The sequence below is a fragment of the Anser anser genome (assembly GCF_964211835.1).
Source record: "Anser anser genome assembly, chromosome: 28".
In the NCBI taxonomy this organism is placed as follows: Eukaryota; Metazoa; Chordata; class Aves; order Anseriformes; family Anatidae; genus Anser; species Anser anser.
Genome location: NC_139749.1, coordinates 2,987,676 through 3,006,994, shown reverse-complemented (window position 1 = coordinate 3,006,994; position 19,319 = coordinate 2,987,676). Strand labels below are relative to the sequence as shown.

General features: G+C 64.4%; 1 protein-coding gene across 1 annotated transcript; it reads right to left on the bottom strand.

Moving 5' to 3' along the window:
• Nucleotides 1-1,252: 1,252 nt before the first annotated feature.
• LMNA (lamin A/C) lies at nucleotides 1,253-19,117 on the bottom strand. The gene is made up of 12 exons (XM_083813104.1): nucleotides 18,541-19,117; nucleotides 6,812-6,968; nucleotides 6,535-6,660; nucleotides 6,162-6,332; nucleotides 5,904-6,029; nucleotides 5,572-5,792; nucleotides 5,275-5,476; nucleotides 5,038-5,145; nucleotides 4,815-4,934; nucleotides 3,961-4,050; nucleotides 2,740-2,997; nucleotides 1,253-2,585 (listed from the first exon to the last, which is right to left on the bottom strand). Exons 1-12 carry the CDS (start codon nucleotides 18,888-18,890, stop codon nucleotides 2,553-2,555), a joined length of 1,962 nt encoding a protein of 653 aa, XP_083669230.1. The 5' UTR covers nucleotides 18,891-19,117; the 3' UTR covers nucleotides 1,253-2,552.
• Nucleotides 19,118-19,319: the final 202 nt, after the last annotated feature.

The window sequence follows — 19,319 nt, the reverse complement described above, 5'->3', positions numbered from 1 at the left end:
GGCCCCCAGTACCTGAGGGCTCCCCCCCAGCACCCTTGTGCATGGTTCCCGTGGGGCTGTGCACGGTCCCCAGGGGTCAGGCACGGTTTCCACGGGCCACACGAGGTCCCCAGGGCTGCGCACGGGCACTGATGGTGACAAAGGGCACTGAGCAATGCTGCCAGCTCGGCCCTTCCCAGCGTGACTGAGACACGCTGTGCCAGGACTCCGGGGTCCCGCATGGGGTTTTGGGGGGGCACCGGGACATCTCCCACTGCTCCCAGATGGAATCACGGCCAGGCTGGAGCACGAGGTCCCTGAGGCGCGTCCGGCTTCGCCCCATATTCAACAGCGCACAGCCTCGTGACTTTTGGGGTGCTGGGCTTGGGTGGGTTCCCACCTCGTGGCTGGACGCAGCACTGATGGGTGCAGAGGGGCCCTGTCACAACTCCTAGGCGCCGCCAGGTTTGGGGTTCACCCACCCCAGGGGTGCAGCGTGGGTGTCCCCGAGCCACCAGCATGCAGGGTCCCCTGCTGACATGGGGCTCAGACACGTGGTGGTGCCGGCACCGGAGCCAACATGTGCCCAGCCGCCCCAAGAGCGGGGAGAGCACCAGATCCCGAGACCTCCACCGCAATCCCTCCTCCTGGGGGGATGTGTGTGTGTGGGGGGGGCGCAGATGCCTTGTGGGTCCCCACAAACCAGCACAGAGTTGCATGCACCAAAGCCACATCAGCTCCCCCTGTCCTCAGCCCCGCTCGCACCCGACTTTGGGGGTGATGGGACCCCAACACAGTCAGGAGGACCCATGCCCAAGCCCCTGGTGCGCGCTGGCGGGGGGGGGTGGGTGTTTGTCCTCCAGGGTGGGCACGCCGGGCACCTACCTGGCTGTGCCTGCGCCCCGGCCGCCCACCGGTGCTCGCTCACATCGCGGCTCCCCAGCGCCCGTGTCCAGCAAAGCCGATTACGCGCCGGCTTTGCGGCTCTCCCCTTTCCCCACCGCCCCTCCCACCCGGCCACGGTGCCTGGCACGGCCCCCCCGGGTTGGGGGAGAGCAACCTGCAGCCCCCTCCGTCCCCGTATCAGGGGAGCATCTGTCCCCAGAGTCCCTGGGGGAGGCAGCCCCTGCTCCCTCAGCCTCCTGAACCATGTCCCCTCAATCCCCCGGCTCTGCACCGGGAGGGCTCCTGGCTGCCCCCCGCTCACAGCATCACACCCCGGACACCCCCCCCCGGTTCCTGACAGGGACGGCAATGACAACAGCACACAGGGTGGGAAGGATTCTGCTGTATTGATTTCAGAAGGCGATACAGGCACGGGTACAGAAGCTTTGCAAGCACAGGTCCGAACGCGGGCTGGCTCGTGCTGGGGGCCTGAATGTGCCCCAGGGCCGCACTGGAGACAGAGGGGCCAGGGGCTTCCCCCCAGCGGGGCGACACGTGGAAATCTCTGCTGGTAGCTGGCTGGAGCCTTGCAGGGAGGGGAGCTGCCCACGCCAGACCCCGAAATCCCCCTCCCTCAAACAGCCATCCCGGCAAAACCGCCCAGCCCGAGCATCCTTGGCCTCATCCTGCCCTGGAACGGGCGCCCGACCTCCTACGCTGGAGGAGAGCCAGGCTGGACACGGCGGGGCTGAAGCCCATCGGGCATGGGGCCGGATCCAGCCCCCAGGAGCGGGGTCCGCTGCCCCCTCAGCCGAATCCGCCAGGAGCGGGGCGCAGCTCGGCCGTCCCCTGGGACTCACCTCGGCGCTGCGTTGGTGGCGGGGCTCCTGGCTAAGGCACAACTCGGCTGCTGAGAAACCCGCAGGGGGGGGAAGCGGTGCCTGGGGGTGCCACGCGTGGAGCCGGGGGTGGGGGGGGGCCGGGAAGGTGGCAATGCCCACGTGGCCACGGAGCGAGCCAGGACGCTGCCCACAAGCTGCTGGGAGCCCCCCTGAGATGTTGCAGCGGAGACGTAACCAAAAAATAAAAATAAAAAAGGAAAGCATGGGGAAATTCGGATATGGATTAAAAAAAAAAGGGGGGGGGGATTACAAAGGCTCTGGGCTCTGCTGGAGCCAGCAGCCCTCCAAGGCACGTGCCCAGGAGTGTAGTGGGGTCACTGCAGCAGTGCTGGTATGGGTGGCCCAGCCTCTGCCCCAGCACCTCTGAGCTCCGGTCCAGCCACCGCGCAGCGCCCGGCACATACCCGGGCTGGCTTCGCTTGTCTTAGTCCTATATAAAAAGCTTTGGCAAAAAAGGTGTCAGCTAGAGAGCTATTAAACTACAATCTCTTCCTGCATTGCTGTTCAGTAAACACGATTCGTTGATTTCTTTGGCTGAAGTTTTAAAAAAAGTTTTGAAGCTGAAAAGCTTTTTCTTTTTTATAGAAATAGATTTTTCTTTACAAAAAAAAAGCATCTTTTAGCATTTTTAATATATATATATATAAAATTCCTGCTATAGAAAACAAAAATTTCAACCTTGGTTTTGATATCTTCTTTTTTTTTTTAAAGGAAAAAAAAAAATCTTTTGCTTTGGGAATAAACTAGCTCGAGATGGCCAGGAAACACAGGAATGGTGCCACAGAGTTACATGATGCTGCAGTTTTGCGGGGCCTGAGCCTGGGAGGAAGAGGAAAGAAGAAAAGAAACAAAACCACCACGTTACCCTCTGCTTGCTGCGGCCGCGAAGGCAACGCCAGGCGGCGGCATCCAAGTGGGACCGCCCGGGTGCCACGATGCCCGCCGAGCCCTCGGCACCCCGCTGCCTACTGACCTGCCGGCGGGGGCTGGAGCTGCCCAGGATGTAGGACCTGGTCACCAGGTTGTCCCCAAGGCCGCTGCCACCTCCAGAGCCGCCGACGCTGCGGTAGCTGCGGGTGACGGTCACGCTGGAGGAGGAGCCCGAGGACATGGTGCTGAGGCCGGCGTTCTGCGAGCCCGACTTGTCGGCCGGCTGACCGCAGCTGCTGCACACCACCGTGCGCGAGCGCAGGTTGTACTCGCCGGGGTCCCCAGAGTCACCGCAGCTGCCCTGGATGGGGAGGAACGGAGAAAAGGGCCCTGAACGCCCGCCCAAGCGTCTTCTGCCTCAAGCATCCCACCCTGAGCGTGGCAGCAGCACCAGCGTTTGGTGCTGGGCTCCCAGGTTTGCCTTCAAAGAGGGGCCGTGCTCCTCCCAGCCTCCGCACAGCGCAGTTTTAAACGACACCGAAATAATCCCCGCAAAATCCCGAATCACTGGGTCTGGCGCACGGCACAGGGTGGGCGCTGCCCCCGCCCCGCTGCTGATCGCAGCCCCGGGCTCTCCACGTGCCGCAGGAGGCGTTTCCACCATGCTTGTCCTGTGCTCAGAGCATCCTCTTCCTCACTGCCTGGCACAGCCCCGGCTGATGGCTTTCCAAAGGGAAATTTGCTCTTGGAAAGGACTCGGGGCCTGGCAGACAGCAGCACCAGCCCAGGGGCACCTGGCTCCTGCATCCAGGGATAATTGATGCTGGGCTTGGCAGGGCTCTTCCGACCCAGAGCAATTCCCAGGCAGTGGATCTGGAAGCCTCCAGCAGTTTTTTTTTTTTCGAGGAAGGACAGGGGCACCTCTGGATCCGGCCCAGAGCCCTCATGAAGTGGAGAGGATGGTGCAAGTGCCGCCGGGAGGCGTCATCCATCGGCCTCCCACGGCCTCATCCTTCATCCCCAGCCAGGCAGGGACCAGCTCAGCCTCCCTGCCGGCTCCTCCCAGCCGCTCCGCAGCAGGCCGAGGTCCCTCTGGCTCGGAGATGTCTTCCAGCAAGACCTGCAGAGCCCCTTTGGCAAACAGGAGTCTCCTCCAGGTGCCCGAGTTCTGCCAGCTTCTCCCGTGTGGTTGTTTCCAAAGCACCCTCCCACCTGCCTTCTGCTGCCGGGCCAGATTCTGCCTGGTTCTGAGCTGCCTCCCACCTAGACCAGGCCTGAGCCGGGCCGCCCCAACATCCCCGTGACAGACGAGCGCGGCACTCACGTGGTGGTGGCGGTGGCTGGTTTCATCATCCTCGTCGTCGTCTTCGTTGTTGATGATCACGGTGCGGACCAGCTTCCGCATGGCCACCTCCTAGAGCGGAGAGAATCATAGAATCATTAGGGTTGGGAAAGCCCTCCAAGATCATCTGGTCCAACCATCACCCTACCACCAATGTCACCCACTAAACCATGTCCCTAAGTCCAACCTTTCCTTGAACACCCCCAGGGATGGTGTCGCCACCACCTCCCTGGGCAACCCGTCCCAACGCCCGACCGCTCTTTCTGAGCAGAAATGTCTCCTCATTTCCAACCTGAACCTCCCCTGCCGCAACTTGAGGCCATTCCCTCTGGTCCTATCCCTGGTTATCTGTGAGAAGAGGCAGACCCCCAGCTCCCCACCACTTCCTTTCGGGTAGTTGTAGAGAGCAACGAGGTCTCCCCTCCTAAAGAGCTTGCAGCCGTCCATTGCAGCGCCCCAGTCATGGCGGTGGTCCCACCACATTTCAGGGACCATCATAGAATGGCTTGGGTTGGAAGCGACCTCCAAGATGATCTAGTTCCAACCCCCCACCACAGGCAGGGACGTCACCCACTGGATCAGGTTGCTCAGGGCCTCATCCAACCTGGCCTTGAACACCTCCAGGGATGGAGCATCCACAACCGCTCTGGGCACCCTGCTCCAGTGCCTCACCACCCTCCGAGTGAAGAAGGGACGCGACTAAGTCATAGTTTGCCTGCCGCGCAACGGCTTCCAGCTCCTCCTCTTTGTTGCCCACCCTGCGTGCCTTTGCCCCTGGCCTGCAGGATGCAGGGTCAGGATGCAGCCCGGCGTTTTCCCACCCCCCGGACTCTCACCTCCCCGTTGGAGTTGATGAGGGCAGTGCGCAGGCTGTCCCCGCAGCCCCAGCTGCTCTGGTTTTTCCACACCACGTCGGTGGGGGGGCTGTGGGTCGCCCCAGCCCCCGAGGCCCAGATCTGGGGAGAAGAGCACAGAGAAAAAAAAGGTCTCAGGACCGCAGGGCACGGACGCTGGGGCCGTGGGTTGCCCCCCCCGAAGGAGCCATCAGGAGCGACTCACCGTGACCGTCTGGCCAGCCTTCAAGGTGAACCTCGGGGGGAAGCGATAGGTGATGATGGGGTCGTCTCCATTCTGCCGCTTGATCTGCCAGTTCCCTATCGCCTGGTCCTGCGAGGGCGAAAACAACAACCTTGAGACCCCGCCGCCTCCTCCCCACCGTGTCCTGGTTCACCTCCTGCCCGGGGGCTGAGATAAAACGCTGGCGAAGCCCCGGGACCCTTCTGGAGATGAACCCACCTCGTTGGACTTGTTCTTCAGACGGACGAATCGGCCCTCCAGGTCCACCTCCTCCACACCGATGCGGCCGCTTGTCCGGGCATGGTGGGAGAAGCTGGTCCGGCTCTCGCTGTCCTCCAGCTTCCTCTTCTTGGATGAACTCGAGCCGGAGAAGTGGATCCCATGTCCTTTGTGGGAGGACGGGCTGGGGGACAGCCTCAACCTGGGCGGGAAAAAGCGAGAAGGAGCCCATGAGGACGTGAGGGCTGGGACCTGCGCAGCCCACCTGGGGCACCAGGGGCAGCCGTTCCCACCCACCTCTCCTCCTCGCCCTCCAGCAGCTTGCGGTAGGCATTGATCTCCATGTCCAGAGCCAGCTTGATGTCCAGCAGCTCCTGGTACTCGTCCAGCTGCTGCTGCATGCGTGCCCGCATCTCGGCCATCTCCCGGTCCTTGTCGGCGAGCAGGCGCCGGTTGGTCTCGCGCTCCCGGGACAGAGCTTCCTCCAGATCGTGCAGCTTTGCCTCCTTGGCAGCCAGCTGAGCAGGGAGGGAAGGTCAGGGCAGCCACCACACCTGGGGCCGTCCACGCGAGGGGACCAGCCTGGTGGGGGGGACGACGGCCGGGGGAGCCCCTCAGTCCCGACTCACCTGCTTCTGCAGGTGGCTGACTTCGGAGGAGAGGCTGTCAATGCGGATGCGGACTTGCTGCAGCTCCTCGTGGGCGGCACCCGCGATGTTGCTGTTCCTCTCGGCAGATTGCTTGGCGTTCTCCAGCTGGACGGTGGCACAGGGAGGTTAGAGCCCCCGGTCCCCTCTATCCGCCAGTGCCCCGTGAGGCGGAGGAAAAGACACGGAGCAGAACCTTAGCGTGGGGCAGGGTCGGAAGGGGACACGGTCGCTGCTCACCTTCGCACTGTAGGTCTTCTCCAGTTCTTCCTTGTACTGCTTGATCTGGTTCTCGTGCTGTCTCCGCAGGTCCTGCAGGGCCTCGGACAGCTTGCTCTCAAACTCCTGCTGCCGCCCGTTGTCGATCTCCACCAGCCGGGTCTCGTGGCGGCGTTTGGTCTCCCGCAGCTCCTGGGGATGGGTCGGGAGACACGGGGTCAGCTGGGGGTGGCACCAGCTTGGGGAGAGGGGATGGAGGTTCAGCGTGCGGGGCTTGTCCCAGGCACACCGCGTGGATCGGCCTTCTGCAGGGAGGCACCGGCAGGGAATTCGCTCTGCGGCACGCCCCGCAGGGCAGCTCTGCCTGCCGCTGCAGCAGCACGCGGCTGCTCACCTCGCTGTAGATGTTCTTCTGGAACTCGAGCTCTTCCTTCAGCGTCTGCAGCCGGTTCTCGGCATCCACACGGCGCAGCATCTCATCCTGCAGCTGCTTCTTGGCCTCGTTACAGGCGCTTTCCAGCTGTGGAAAGAGAGGGGCTGTCGCTGCCTGCTCCCCGGGGCCAGCCTGGCTTGGCCTCCAGCGCCTCCCACCTCCACCCCGCAGTCCCAGCCCACGGGGGACGGCTGCAGGGGTCCCTGAGGCGGACGGGGACAGGGCCGCCACCGCTCACCTTGGCCACCTGTGCCCTCAGGTCCCGCACTTCGGACTCCAGGTTCCTCTTCTCGCTCAGGGCGGTGGAGAGCGCAGCCTCCTTGGAGTTGAGCAGAGCCTCCAGGTCCTTGAGGCGCGCCTGGGCGGACAGCAGGTCCCCTTCCTTCTTGGCATTCCTGCAAGGCGCCAGGGAAAGCGTCGGCGAGGAGGGGACCACCCGGCGGCTGCGCCCCTCCGCTTGCCCCCCAGCACCACCGCAGGATTGGGGCCGGAGCGCGCCCCCCGCGCGCCCCCCGCTAGGGGTCACTGCGCGCCCGGCTGAGCCGGCGGTGCCGGGGTGGGGGGCACCACCCGCGTCCCCCCTCTTTTCCCCTTTCCTCCGAGCCCTCTGACAGCAAGGTCAAGGCCGGCTCTCGCAGGCACCAGGCGCATCGCTGCGGAGCCGGGGAACCTGAGCCGAGCGAAGCAAAAGGCAGCCCGGCGCTATTTTGGTCGGGTCTATAAAAAGAAAAGGTTGGGGGCTTTTGCTGCGGCACGGAGAGGGGCGGGCGTCGACACCGTTGAGTTTGCACCGCCGGCTCCCGACAGCGGGGCCCCCGCCGCCCACCGAGTGGGGTGCACGAGGGACGGAGCTGGCCGCAGTGGCCCCGCGATGGGCGAGCAACGGCCACGTGCCGGCGAGCGCCGCCGGACATTCCCGGGGCAGTGAGCGTGCGCCCACGCCATTAGATCATGGGTAAAGTTAGACACGGCGCTGAGCCTGCCCCAGCTGCAGGATCTGGCCCGGGCGGGACGTGGATCACCAAGAGCCAGGCACTGAGGAGCCGTTCGCCTCCCTCCGCGCCGGGGTCAACAGGGACTGGTGACCCCGACACCTCTCAGCCAAGGCAGGTTTTCCTGCGTTTCCTTCTGCTTCGCCAGCTGAGCGCCGGGACGTTGTTCGGAGACCTTTACGCCGCTGAAAGCCTGGCCACACTCAAGCAGCCCCACAAGCCTGCCCGCCCCCCCCAGCACCCCGTTTTGCGGCCCGGTTTGCCAGGGCCGGCCGCCCGAGCGCTGGGCCGGAGGGTTCTGCCTGCGCACCACCGCGCTCCTTCCGTGCCAGTGACTCATAGGACAAAAATGCCATCTGGGAGCGGAGCCCGAGCCTCGGCGGCTGAGCACAAACACCCCTGGAGGCTGAGCTTTCCCAGCTGGCAGCAGCTCGCCCTCGCAGCCAGCGTGGCTGGCTCCCCGGCCACCGCTGGCACGGTTTAATCCCGCTTCCCCTGATCGAGTTAATCGCCGCTTAACTCCGGGGAGAGCTTTCCCTTCGCTTTTTGCGTCCGGAGCTCTTTGCTCTTCCTTTGAGGCACCGATTCGGGCACTGCTTGGGCTGCTCGGGTGCAGGGCTGGGCATGTCCTGCAGCCTACAGCTCTTCAGGGGACACCGCCGGCACCATCAATAATAGAAATAGGGAGGGGAAAACGCTAAGTGTATGGTCACACGCGCGTCTGCACAATGATTAACAGGTTTGCACTCTCGAGGGACCAGGAGGGCCGCAGGGCTCAGGGGAGGACCTGTTGATGCCTGGAGAGCCCCGAGGTAAATCCCAGAAGACCTGAGAACAAAACACTTGTCCTGAAAACCTCCCGCCATCATCCTGGGTGAGGCTGGAGAAGAGTGGAGAGGGGAGCTTGGAGCCCAGTCTGGGCCATGAGGCTCTGGGGGACCTGAGCATCTCCCCAAAACTCCAGCACCTCTGGGTGAGGTCCCCCCTGTACCCAGCTCACCCCTGCTCCAGCCCAGCCAGGGTTTGGGGTTTCCCTCGCCCCACGCAGCCCCGCGTGGCCGCTGCCTCCCAACGGGTCCTGCTATTTCCCCTGCAGCCTCTCGGCTCCAGCTGACAGCGGGCTAAAAATAAGAACGCTTACGGCAGCTGCGCCGCTCCCGCTTTCCTAAGCAGGGAGACAAGAGGGGATGGTCCTCCCGTCCCCACGGAGGGTGCTGCCGGTCTCCCCATCCTGCCTGCAGGAGCCTGAAAGATCCCGAATCCTCCACCAGCCAGAAGGGAAGCGCGGGTGCACCCCGAAGGGCTGAGCGACTGCAGCGGGGAGGCCTGGGCTCCACGTCCCGCAGCACTCAGTCCCCCGCGCACGGAGAACCGAGCAAGTAAAAACAAGCATTTATCAAAGCCGAGGGCAGAAAGACGCAACGGAGGCACCAAATCCTCAAGAAACAAATGTCTCGAGAGAAAAGATGGAGGGAGAAGGGGCCTCAAGGCGTTTTTATTTTTAGCCTTTAAAAGCAGGAAGGAGGAAAAAAAAAAGAAAATTGCAGCTGAGCTGCCAGAAAATGCAAACATTAATGGAAAGTTGGATCTGCTCTGCCTGTGCTTAGCGCAGACACGGGGAAGAGCCTGCAGAGCTGACAGGCCGGCCTCGGAGCGGGCTGCGGCTGAGGGGGCCCCAGGGTGCGTGGTCCCCGTGCGCAAGCACAGCTCCGCTGCGGCTCCCCCCAAATCCCGGCCCAACGCTCAGCCCAGCGGCTCCGGGCTCCCCTCTGGAAAGGGTGAGAGAGTTTGGAGCCGTCGGGGCTCACGGGAGGCAAACGGCTTTGGGCACGTGCGCCGGGCTGGCCGGCGAGCCAAAAACCCCGCTAAGCCCACGTCGGGAAACACCCTTTGGTTTCCCCCGGCCCAGACAAATCACTGCAAGGCGTTTCAGAAGCGTGGGGCTGCTCCCACGGACCGAGCAGCTCCTGCTCGGCGCGCTGGAAGGGGCCCAGCACAGTGGGAGAAGCGGGCGTTCCCCCGCCTCCGAATCGCGGACGCCCCACCCCGGGGACAGAGCCAAGCCCCGGGGAGCTCGGGGGCTCCTGCTGGCTCCTGCCACCCGCCCGTCTATCGATCTCCTGCACATCTGCAGATCCCTGGGGACTTCGGCCTCTCACCTCGCCGCACAGCCCTGCCGCGAGGCTGGGGGCACACTGCGCCAGAAAGGGCTTACGCCGTACTGACGGGTTGGGAAACTGAGGCACGGGGCAGCACAGCGTGCCCAGGGAGCTTTGTGAAGGACCTGGTTAATGGCGAGGACCCAGAAAACCTGCTCTGCCCCACTCGTGGGTTTGCTGCTGTGCACGGTGCTGCCTCCGGCATCGAGGATCTGTTCCCCACCCCAGGGATCCGGCCCCACCCCAGGGATCTGTCTCCATCCCAGGGATCTGTCCCCACCCCAGGGATCTGCCCCCACCCCAGGGATCTGCCCCCACCCCAGGGATCTGCCCCCATCCTAGGGATCTGTCCCCACCCCAGGGATCTGCCCCCACCCCAGGGATCTGCCCCACATCCCAGGGATCTGCCCCCACCCCAGGGATCTGCCCCCATCCTAGGGATCTGTCCCCACCCCAGGGATCTGCCCCCACCCCAGGGATCTGCCCCACATCCCAGGGATCTGCCCCCACCCCAGGGATCTGCCCCCATCCTAGGGATCTGTCCCCACCCCAGGGATCTGCCCCCACCCCAGGGATCTGCCCCACATCCCAGGGATCTGCCCCCACCCCAGGGATCTGCCCCCATCCTAGGGATCTGTCCCCACCCCAGGGATCTGCCCCCACCCCAGGGATCTGCCCCACATCCCAGGGATCTGCCCCCACCCCAGGGATCTGCCCCCATCCTAGGGATCTGCCCCCACCCCAGGGACCTGCCCCGCATCCCGGGGGCCTCGCGGGGCCTGCGGGAGGAGAGGCGGGCTGGGTAAAGCTCTGCGGTGGGGCAATGGGAATGTGGCAGAGCCGCTTCTCCCAGCTCCTGACTCATCGGCGCTCCGCGGGGCCTTCGCCAAATCACCAGGATAAACAGCGGCTGGTCTCCTAGCAGGGAACTGTAAATAGCCGGGGCAACGTATAGGGAGGACAACATCTGCGCACGGCCGGCATCCTGTTAGGCACCAAACCCGGTGCCAAACGGCAGCCAGGGGATCCCGGTGCCGGCCGTGTTCAAAGCGGCGTGGAAACGGCCCCCACCCGCCGGCACCAGCGGCGCCAAAATCCCTTCCCGGGGCCAGGGCTGGTGCCAGCCACGCTGCACAACCCTGGCGCGCTCGTCCCCGTGGCCGAAGGGCTCAGCAGCACGTGGCCAGAGCTAACGGCTCTCACGTCTCGTGAGAGCTGCGGTTCCCCGGCCCGTGGTTGGGATCTGGTCCTTCCCTGCATCCCCCGAATGACCCCAAACCACTGCTTCGCTGGGGACCAGAGGAGTGGGCTTCACGGGGATGCCGAGGCAGCTCGCCACTGGCACGGGGGGGGTGTCGTGGCCGTTTCAGGCTCCCAAAATCTTGGTCATTCCCGTCCCACCACAAGCCCCATCCCCAGGAGCCTTGCTGGGAGCCCTGGGCACACGAAGCCCTGCCCAACGGGACCCGAGCCCGGCCGGGATCTGTGGACATCAGCCACAAACGCTCCCCGTGGAGCCCGCAGGAGCTTTCTCCTTTCGCTGGAAGCACGAGGGACAGCGAACACCCCGCGCCCACACCCCCCCTCCCTGCAGCCTCGCCTCTCACAACAGGGGAAAAAGCAATTTGTGTTCATTCGCGCTCCGAGACCTCGACGCAGGTGACCACAGCGGGGGCTGAAGGGTTTCTTCCCCCTCCCTCGCTACTTAAAAGGGGGGGGGGAAACAAGCTGGCAAAGCATCGAGCTCGCTGAAAAGCCCGGCGCAGCCCGTGCCGGCTGGGAGCCCCGGTGTCACTCGCTCCCTTTCCCGTCTGTCTGCGCCAGCGCCGATGACTCACCCCAGCCCTCGCCGGGCGGCACGAAATGGAAATCCCAAGTCACCGAGCGACGGTGCTGTTTGGGCTGAGCCCCCCCCTAGTAACAGAAGGGCTCGTGGTTTTGGTGGCAGTGCTGGCGAGAAAAGGGGGGTTTTGCCGGTACCCCTGAATCGGGATGGGGCCAGGCTCCTCGCTGCCCACCCCGCACTGTCGACGGCCACAGACGAGGTTTGCGGGAGGTGTAAATCCTATAAATCGCCTGCACGGAGGACAGGCAGGATTTATCCTCCGTGGCCGCTCAACCCTGGGGCAGGGCTGGGAAAACGACTTCCAAACGGGTCCGCCGGTGGCTCGCCGCCTGCGAGGCTCCTTCCACTGCTGCTTTAACTGTTGCAGGGCGCAGTGAGCCGCAGGAGGCGGATGCAAGGGGATGCAAAGAGCTAGGAAAGAGCAAGCGAGCATCAGCCGCCAGAAGGCGGTGGTGCTGGGGAGCACGCACAGCCGTGCCAGAGCTGCTGGTGCTGCCAGCGGCCGCGCCTCGTGCCATCCGGAGCCGTGCGAGCAAAATGAGGACGGGATTTCCCTATCGATTCCTGGCTTTGCCACCAACCCCACGGTTATCTGCAGCTCAGAAACCCAGCTGGGTAGGCTGGGGTTTCCAAAGGCAGGGCCGTTTCCTACGCCTGCAAAAAACTTGCGGTTCCCATTGCAAAAACGGCAAAACCTTCAGAACCCTGAACTTCTCGACTCCTCTGAAAACTACAGTCAAACGCTGATCCCTTCCCAACTTGCCGGCCGTGTCACACGCACGGCGCTACCCCAAACACCACCCGAAAGGACGGAGACAAAGCGTATGTTCCCAGAGTTTCCTCTGGGGGGTTGATTACGAGGGTAGGGCTTATAAATGAAGTTAAAAAAAGGGAGCTGAGTCACTCCCGTTAAACACATCTTTGGGATTGGGAGCGCAGGGGGGGTGGCAGCTGGCAACGTGGGGTAGCAGAGGAGCAGGAATGCAAATCCTGGCCCCGCGAACCGGGAACTGTTGGCCACCACCAGGCAAATACGGTGGCTGCGCCCCACGGACCAGCAAAGGGAGCAGGACCCCGGAGAGGGAAAGCAGGGAGCGAGCTCGAGCTGTCCTCTCCAGCAGCTCACCCCATTTTCCATAAATCTGGGTACGCAAAACTTCCGGAGAGCAAAATTTGCTTCAAAAACAATGCGGGGGATTGTTGGATTCAGCTGCCACCCATCGCCCTGGGAACAAAAGGCTTTGCTGTGCGGGCTCCCGGGGCACAGATAAAGGCAGGCGAGGTGTTTACTCTGCCCCAAGGCCGACGGCGGGTTTACTTGGAGGCAGCGAGGCCCAGGCTGCACTGGAACTGCCTTGTTCGCCCACTTTGGCAGCTGAGTCACTGCCCCTGGCCACGCCGCCTCTGCTGGGGAGGGTCCGAATCTGGCGGCACTGGGAAAATGCAACCGGGTGCAGAGCCAGGCGGCGGCGAGGACAAGCACGGGTGCTTCGCTGCCGTCTGTTAGCGGCAGAGCGCAGCGGGTTCTCCCAGCACACCTCTGCAGCCGTGCCAGGCTGAAACCTGGCCGTGGTCAGTGCAAGAGCTGCTGCAAATCGCAGGGCGAGAGCCCCAGCCCAGCAGCTTTTTGCACGGGGGGCAGAGGAGCCGAGGCTGGGTCGCACAAAGCGATGCCGCCCGCCAGTCGGGACACATGCTGCGGGTTTGCGTCTCTGCCCCGCAGCCGGGGACGCAGGACACAACCCAGCCTGCAAAAGCAAGGAGCCAACTCCCCGGCACTTCTGTCCCCGGCACAAAGACTCGGGTTTGCAAAAAAAAACAACACAAAAACCCAAACCTCATTTCTCCTAGGGCTACAGGGAGACAGCTGGGTGAGCGAGCCCGGCGCGACGCCCTGCGGGGCCACGTCCCTGCACCCTACAGACCCCGCCGGCAGCGGGTGGGCCCCCCCGGCACGTGAGCTGCCGTGGCACCAGGAAGGAAGGGGCAGGCGAGCGTGGCTGATGGAGTGGCCGGGGCCTCCCGAAGAGGCAGAGGAGCCCAGCCCAGCTGCACCCTGCCTCAGCCCCGAGGCTCGCGGCTCAGCGTGACTCACGGCCCCGCTCCGTGCCTCCTCCTGCCTCCCAGCCCTGCGGAGGCCGGGGTTTAAACACCCACAGAGAGAGCCTGGGCTGTTATCTGGGTGGGTCGGAGCTAGGGCTTTTTAAGAGCATCACCAAAGTGGTGTTAAATAAATCCCCCAAAGTGGGGCTGATGTGCTCAGCCTCCGTCCAAGCCTCGGCGGGGAGCCCCGGGGTGGGCACAGGACGAGGACGTGGAGGTTGGAAGCAGGAGCCGGAGCAAGCGGCCGGGGTGGCCCCGCTGTCGGACGCACCCCCCTGGAGACCTGCTTGGGAGCTGCTCGTGGGGCCGTGATGAAAGAATTCGAAAGCTCCAGGAAAGCCCTTGTCCCAGCCCTGGCATTTCTTGGCACGGATACGGCACCATCACCTGTGGCGCCGCACCCCTGTAATTGAGCAGTGTGAAGTGAGGTTTCGGGCACACGCCGCGCTCCCTGCCAACGCCGTTGGGGGACTTTGTCCCGCCGACAACACAGCTCCGAAGCTCCGAGCGGTGCAAACAACATCGTAGCTGGACGAGCTCGAAGACCCTGCCCCAGCACCCCATTGTCTCTGTCAACGAGGAAAGGAAACGGGTTCGCAACAAACCAACACGCAGTCTGGGTGTTGACTCAGCGGCACCCGGAACTGAGGAGCCTTGACCCCAGCTGGGTTTTGCGGTGTCTGTGGGGTGGGTTCGATGTGCCTCAACCAACAACCTTCCACCCCAGCAGCCTCTCCCAAGTCCCCGCAGCCCCAGGGCGCACCGCAGGGGCTGCAGCTGCCACCGCGGCCCCGGGGGGGGAGCACAGGCACCCCCAGCAGTTGTTCAGCCTCACACTGGGGCCATTCAGCTCTCAGCTGGGAGGGGAGAGAAGCAGGGCAGGTGGGCAGCCAACCCATAGCGCGCCGGCCTTGGCTGCTCGGAAGCGTGCCGGGCTTAAGGAAGGGCACAAACAGAGCACAGGGAAGGGGGCTGCAGCCAGGGCTGGGGGCGATTCGCAGCTCCCAAACCCCCCGGGCTCCCTGGGGACCCTTCCCATGCCAGCCTTGGCTTTGGATGGGACCCGAGGGAGAGCTCCGGTGGCTTCCTCCTGTCCTGGTTGGCAGCAGCAGGGAAGGGAACTGCAGCTCCCAACGTGCACAAATTTAAGCAAAAAAAAAATAATAATAATAATAAAGGAGCTGGCAGGAGCCCGGCGGCCCCACCCCAACTCCCCTCGCGTGCCTCTGCCGAGCGCAGCTCCAGGAAAAGGCTCGCGCTGCCGCCAGGCTCTGAAATTTCGGCGTTAATGGGATCCAGAGAGCTGAAGTGACGTGTGCGAGGCTGAAAAACACTTGTGGCAGCAAGCGCGGCCAGGGCGGGCTGGGACCCGCCGCGCGGGGTGGGCGCTTTCCCGAGCGAGGAGCTGCGGCCCCGTGCCAGAACCAGCCCCGTTCCTCTGCGATCGCTCCTCTTCAGCCCTCAGTTCTGGGGCTGAGAAACGCTGAAGGCGACGGGATTTCCTCCTGTCCTGCTTATCCCTGTTAGAGCAACAGGCAGGGGAGCAGGCGGGCGGCGACGGGAGCGGAGCTGCAAAACGAAAGTGCCGGGGGCGATTTCCTCCGGCTGCTGACCGCGCAGAGAGCTGGGAGCGAAGGGGGACGGGTGCTTGTGTGGGTGAAAAATAACCCCCCCGCGCTGCTGGGAACACGAGCAGCCACGGGCTAAAGCAAGCGTCAGCCTCGGAGCAGCCCCTTGGCCAGGCCGAGGAAAGGTGTGGGTGGGAAAAGAAACGAGCGCTGGGGACCTGGGGCCGAGGGGTCGGTGGCGAAGCGTGGGCAGAGGCACCCGGGAGGGGCCGGGGGCTTGGGGCAGCACCCAGCGCGGCGCCGCCGGCTCCCTGCAAGCATCGGGGCCGCACAAGCGGTTCTTTGTGTGCTCCAAAAGGGCAGGTCCCGCTCCCGGCTGCTCCCTGTGCCGGCTTCTGCGGGATCAGGGGAAGCAGCCCCCGAGCTGGAGGTTTCTCCCCACGCAAAGGAGACGCGGCTGTGGGGCACGGGCAGCGCCAGCTCGCGGGTACGTGGCTGCTTTCGACCTCCACCGGCCTCAGGGTCACCAGGAAGAACCCGCCATGGGCAAAATCCACCCCAGCGTCGCAGAGGGCAAATTCCACCCGTGCAGGGCTGGAACCGGGGGCGGCTGCAGGGGTGACCCCAGCCCCTTCCAGCTCTGCCACCGGGGCATCGCTGCTCTGCCCTTAACAAGCTTCCCCCCCCTCGCCAGCTTCAGAAGACAGGAGATTTTTTTTTTTATTATTATTTTTTTTTCCCCTCATTAAGGCCCGGGGTGAGATCTGGGCCCGTGGAGGAAGAGACGCTACCAAGGCACCGACTTAATCGGGTTAGGGGCTGCAATTCAGGAAGCCATCGCTCATCAGCCGCGCTCCTAACAAGGGCCTGGTTCCTGTTTCAGAGGGAGCTGTCTGCGGCACAGCCGGCCCTCGCCCGTGGGGCTCTGGAAACCTGCGGGCTCCTCTCCTGGGGCACCCAAGGGCTGTGTCCGTACCCCCCCCCGTGCTCCCTGATGGGGGCTTACAAACGGTCTGCACCCCACAAGCCAGGGGCTGATGGGCAGACCGTGCTCCAGAGGGACCCCATGCCCAACGAGACCCCCCCCCAGCAGCACAGGCTGGGGACACCGGTGACACCCCGAACACCGTGTTTTTGGCCCAATCCTGGCTCACCACATGGCTCTGGAAAAAAAAAAAAAAAAAAAAAAAGGGAGTCTCCAGGCATTGCCAGCCCCCGTGAGTCACGGGCTGTCCTCGCCGCACCCCGCGCCTCGCACGCAGCGCAGCCGGCCCCGTAGCGGGCCGGGAGCCGAGACGGAAGCCCAGATGCTGGGGACACCGGTGTCACCGGACCCCACGGAACAGCCACTGGCACCCCCAACATCACCGAGCCCGCAGGACCCTTGGGTGCATCTCTGCATCCCTTTCTATTCGCGCACCCAAGGGCGAGGGGGCTGCTCTCGCGCCCTCGCCTCGTGTTCCCCCCCCCCCGGCACGGAGCCCCCGCTGACTCAGCCACGCCGGGCACCCTGCCCAGGGCTCGGCTCGCCGCCCCCCCCGGCCCTGCACAGCCCAGACAACCCCAAGCAAGGGCTGCGGCGGGGCTGTGGGCGCTGATAATGAGGACCGGGGCGCCTGCCCCGCTGGAGATACGCGACACGGTCCCGGTTAGGATGTGCCGGGTGCCACCGGCGGGGCAGGCGCCCCAGGGCTGACTCGCAGCCCCCCGGGGGATTTTTTTTTTTGGGGGGGGGGTATGGGGAGAGGCCCCGATGCAGCCAGCACGCGAGGGACAGCACCGGCTTCCCTGCACGGAGCTGTTCCCATCTCATCCGCCCTGACTCAGAGACCACACGTAACAGCACCTTTCTCTTCGGGAACCGCAACTGCAACCTGTCCTCCGAAAACCCAGCGAAACCCCAGAGCTGCTCACCAGGAACCCCCACCCCCACCCCCACCCCACCTCAAGGGAGTGCTTTCCAGGCGCCCGGGGAGCGCGGCCCCACTCAGGACAAAACCAAACATATTTTCGCTGTGCGGCCAGGCAGGCTGAGCGCGCCACTCCCAGCCAGGCGGCGTGGGGACGGCTGCACGCCGGGCATTTTTTCCAGGCACAGCCCTCGAGAGATCGCGGCCAAGATAGTTCGGGGCTTGCATAAGGCAGCAGAAGCTTTTCCGACAGCTCAGCTCCGCATCTCAGCAGCTCCCAGCCCACGGCCGTGCCCGCCCCACACGATCCCAGACCCCAGGGACCCGGCGGGCAGGGAGAAGCCCGATGCAGGACGGGCGCAGCCGCCTTATCTGGGGACAGAGCCGCAGCACGGGAAACTGAAAGCTAAATATAAAATGCTGCACAGTTTTCAGAGGCAGCTGTGGAAAGCTGCGCAGTCGCTCCCTTCCCAGTAGGTAGATTATTTATGGCGTATTCTGAAGAAGTTAATTTTAGCCTCGTTAGCGTATCGGGCTCAAAATGAGGTGTCCAGTAAAAGAGGCAAAAGAGCAATCGGAGGAATAGGGATGTCGCCTGGCCATCGCCCAGCCCAAAACCCTGCCTTGGAGAGGAAAAGGACCCGTGGGGAGCCACGGCCCCGGTGCCTCTGGGTTTGGGTGCGGGGGCTGGCGGAGCCAGGGGGAAGCCAGGGGCTGGTCCCCATCTCCCGGGGGGACCCACACTGGGTGCCTGCCACAGCCCCAAGGAGGGGAGAGCAGCAGCAACTGACAGCAGCAGAAGGCAGGGGGCATTTTCCATGGCAGGGAAGGGAGAGACACAAACCCGACAGGAAAGTGGCCAGAAGGATTTGAGCCTTGAAGCAGACCTGGAGCGTGGCACCAGGCACGCGGGACGCAGGCGCTGCCCCCCCAGCAGGGGACCCCGCCGAGCGGGGACAGCTCGGCACAGGGAGGGTTAAGGCAAACAAAACCGGAGCAGGTCCTTTAACCGGTGCCAAAGACAGCAGAGGAAAAATAGGACGAGCAGGCGAGGTCTGTGGGCAGGACGGAGCCAGCTGGCTGGCACCGCTTCCCCGCTTGCGCAGGATCGCGCTTCGGAACAGCTCCAAGATGACGAAAGCCGAGGGGCCGCGAGCTCAGCACCCGACCAGCGTCGGACCAGCCCCGGCTCCCCACCACCCTCCAAGGGCATCCCGGCCACCCCGGGCGAAGATGGCGCTGCGAGACGGAGCGGGAATGCCGGGAGAAATTCCCCTCCTCTCCCGGCCCCCGCTCCAGCCAGGTCACGCGTTTCCCCTCTCCCTGCCCGTCCTGGATCTCCCCTGCCTCCCTCCCCGCTCCCCGACGGGCGCACCCCCGGGTGCTCACCGGGCTTTCAGCTCCTTGTGCTCCTCCTGGACTTTGCTGAGCTCCAGCTGCAGCCTCGCTCTCTCCTTCGCCACCGAATCCAAGGTCTTGCGGGCGTCCGCCAGCTCCGACTCGTAGGCGGCTTTGATGCCCGACACCTCGCGGCTCACCACCTCCTCCGACTCGGTGATGCGGAGCCGCAAGCCGGCGTTCTCCAGCTCCAGCGAGCGCACCTTGTCGATGTAGACGGCCAGGCGGTCGTTGAGCTCCTGCAGGTCCTCCTTCTCCTGCAGGCGGGTGATGCGGGTGGGGGACAAGGGGGTCCCCGAAGCCCCGCTGCGGGTGCTCCTCTTCTGCGAAGGCGTCGCCATGGTGCCCGGCGTCGAGGCGAAGGACACGGCACAGGACACGGCACGGGACACGGCACGGGTCCCACGCGACCCACCCGGCTGTCTCGGCTGCCCCTGGTCCTCCGGGTGACTTGCTTATATCCCAGCTGGGCTGTGCACCGCGAGGAGGGGCTGCGAGGAGGAGGAGGAGGAGGGTGGAGTTACCCGGGCCGGGGTGGAGACAGCCCGCTTGCGTCAGGCCACGGCTTCGCTTGGGAATGGCTGGAAAAGCATCCCTAGGAAAAGCAGCCCTGGGAGAGCAGCTCTGGGGTGGGCAACCCGCAGCAACCCCGTTGCGAGCCCCACACGTTCCCAGCGTACGGCAGCAGCTCCCCGAGAGCCCGGCTGGGCAGCACCAGGCTCTTGTTGCACCCCGACAGCTGACGGGGGTCCTGGGGTGCTGCAGGGTCT

Excerpts from the sequence above, each read along its gene's own strand:
- LMNA (XM_083813104.1), bottom strand. The coding sequence starts at position 18,890 with ATGGCGACGCCTTCGCAGAAGAGGAGCACCCGCAGCGGGGCTTCGGGG. Across the intron at positions 6,661-6,811 it reads TGAGGGCACAGGTGGCCAAG|CTGGAAAGCGCCTGTAACGA; the intron begins GTGAGCGGTGGC and ends CTCTTTCCACAG. Across the intron at positions 5,793-5,903 it reads TCAGCCACCTGCAGAAGCAG|CTGGCTGCCAAGGAGGCAAA; the intron begins GTGAGTCGGGAC and ends CTCCCTGCTCAG.